This window comes from Mesitornis unicolor, unplaced genomic scaffold, assembly GCF_000695765.1.
Source record: "Mesitornis unicolor isolate BGI_N332 unplaced genomic scaffold, ASM69576v1 scaffold24912, whole genome shotgun sequence".
NCBI classification, from domain to species: domain Eukaryota; kingdom Metazoa; phylum Chordata; class Aves; order Mesitornithiformes; family Mesitornithidae; genus Mesitornis; species Mesitornis unicolor.
This window is the reverse complement of record NW_010167509.1, coordinates 1-2,110: the sequence shown is the minus strand read 5'-3', so window position 1 is coordinate 2,110 and position 2,110 is coordinate 1. Positions and strand designations below refer to the sequence as shown.

Below are 2,110 nucleotides of genomic sequence, written 5' to 3'. Positions count from 1 at the left end.
CAGCATTTTATTTTATGAAAATCACTGTGATATATTTTCCAGACACCACTCAAGTACTTATGAAGTTACATAGTTTATTTTAAAATACAGTGAGATGTACCCAGGAGAAAACCATCAGATTCCAGAGGAGGTTTTCATTTGTTAGTGATGTTTTATAGACTTAAGTCAAAGATTAGTAAGACTGGCTATTTTCTCCTGTGCCCCTAACAGTGGCAGCAGAAATAGTAAGGCTGAGCTTTTGTTCCTTTTGTATTTTTAATCATTGCAAAATGAATAGTTTTCCCTTTAAAGTAGTTTTACTTGAAATAAGTAGGGATGCTGTTGCAAAGATAAGAGAAATACAGAGTACCTCTGGCTACTGTACATCCCAGTGGCACATGCTAGAGGCATAATAAGTGCTTGTTGTTCATTTCTCATTGATTATTTTTTAATGCAAATAATGTGCTAAGTTCATTTTTTCCACGTAACTAAATATTTAAAATTGCATTATTCTGGCAAAGGAATTTCCTTTACAGTGCATTATCTAAATAACTGTAAAGAACTTGTAATGCATATTTTTTTTAACTTTGACATGTCATAAATTAGTAAGTATTTAAGCTCTTTAGTATAACAGAAACATTTATCTCCCAATATGATAAGTGCATTTACATTTTACTCTCAAAATTTATTAATTACCTAAACCAAATCACACGTTAGTTACTTGACTTTGTGTGTCAAGTGTGCTCTGACAGTATATAGTTTGTATGTAAAAAGTGCATAGTCATTACAGTCACAGAAATTTAGACTGTAATATTGAAGGATGAAAAAAATCTTAAAGCTGCATTTTTCAAAGCTGATCTGTGTTGAGGACACTTTTCCTACTTTATCCTCCAGGAACAGAAATACTCTAAATGTACATAAATCAACTAAAATGGGTATTTAGGACAGTTGGGAATGAAAGACATTCAGAAAGACATGACTTCACAACAGCAAAATACTTAAAAGCCACGACAAAACTACAATGCAAAACAGTCCAAGTTGTTTCCATTTGTGCAGATGAGCTCTCTCCAAGAGACTTCTAAATCCTAAAGCTTTTCAGTGGTTAATTTTTTATGTGAATGTAACCAGAAGCATATCAGAAATAAGCCAAATTATTACACATCTGTTTCCTTTAATTAGAATTTTTTTCTGCGTATATTGGAAACTTTTTTTTGCTGTACTTGTATGAAGTAATTAGTACAGAACCTTGCAGCTTTCACAGGTGAGAAGTCCATAATGGTATCCAGACACTTTATCTCCACAGACTGGACACAGTTCCTCAAGGTCTTCATCATAAGAGTAATTCACCATTTTAAACTGAGACACTGTGGAAAGGAGAAACAGCACAATCAATCAGAATTTACATCAATAACTCATTTTTTCAGCAACTGTTGTAATCTAGAGAGAAAGTTCACCTGAACACATATACAACTGCAAACTGGGGGAAAAAAAGTTTTATTAAAAAAAGCTTGCATTGAGACATGCAAATTTTCATCAACTGAAAATCTGCATGATACTTAGCAAGTGAAATAAAACTCATCAGCTCCTCAGTTTTATGATTTAAATATTTATATATAGAGAGTGTTCTCAATCTAGTCTTAGTTTGGAGACTCACAAACTAAATTAATTCATTTACATCTGAAAATTATCAGGGGTAAGCTTTAAAAAAGCAGAACGAAAAGATTAAGTGTCACTTGTATATTGAAAGTAATTCACTTAGTTTCCTTTAGTTTTCTTTCAACATCTGCCTAAAAATATTTACTTAGTCTAAACCTGTATCTTACAGATCCAGAACTTTTGCGCCGTATTAAGTGCAAGTTACTTACTTGCAAAACCAGCTTAAAACAATGGCCTCCGCGTCCCCCAAACTCGTGATCCCGGGATGCCCGACCCCCGCCCCGAGTCGGCTGCTTCTCTCGCCTTGCCCCGGCCGATGGCGTGAGCGCTGCCTGCGGCCGCGGGAAACACGCTTTTAGCCCCCGCCGGCGCGGCTGCCCGCGGGTGGGCAGGGTGAAAGCGGGTTGGGACTGTTGGTCTCGGGGAATGCGGTCGGGGTGTGTGCAGTCGGCGCCCCCCGATACCGGGGGCTGGG

General features: G+C 37.0%; 1 protein-coding gene across 1 annotated transcript in view; it reads right to left on the bottom strand.

The window, feature by feature from the left end:
• NR5A2 (nuclear receptor subfamily 5, group A, member 2) overlaps positions 1–1,339 on the bottom strand; it is a gene marked incomplete at its 3' end in the record, with an annotated part of 52,775 nt that extends 51,436 nt beyond the window's left edge. The window contains exon 1 of the mRNA XM_010178727.1: positions 1,225–1,339. Coding sequence (XP_010177029.1) covers positions 1,225–1,329 — 105 coding nt within the window. The remainder of the gene's footprint in view (positions 1–1,224) is intronic.
• Positions 1,340–2,110: the final 771 nt, after the last annotated feature.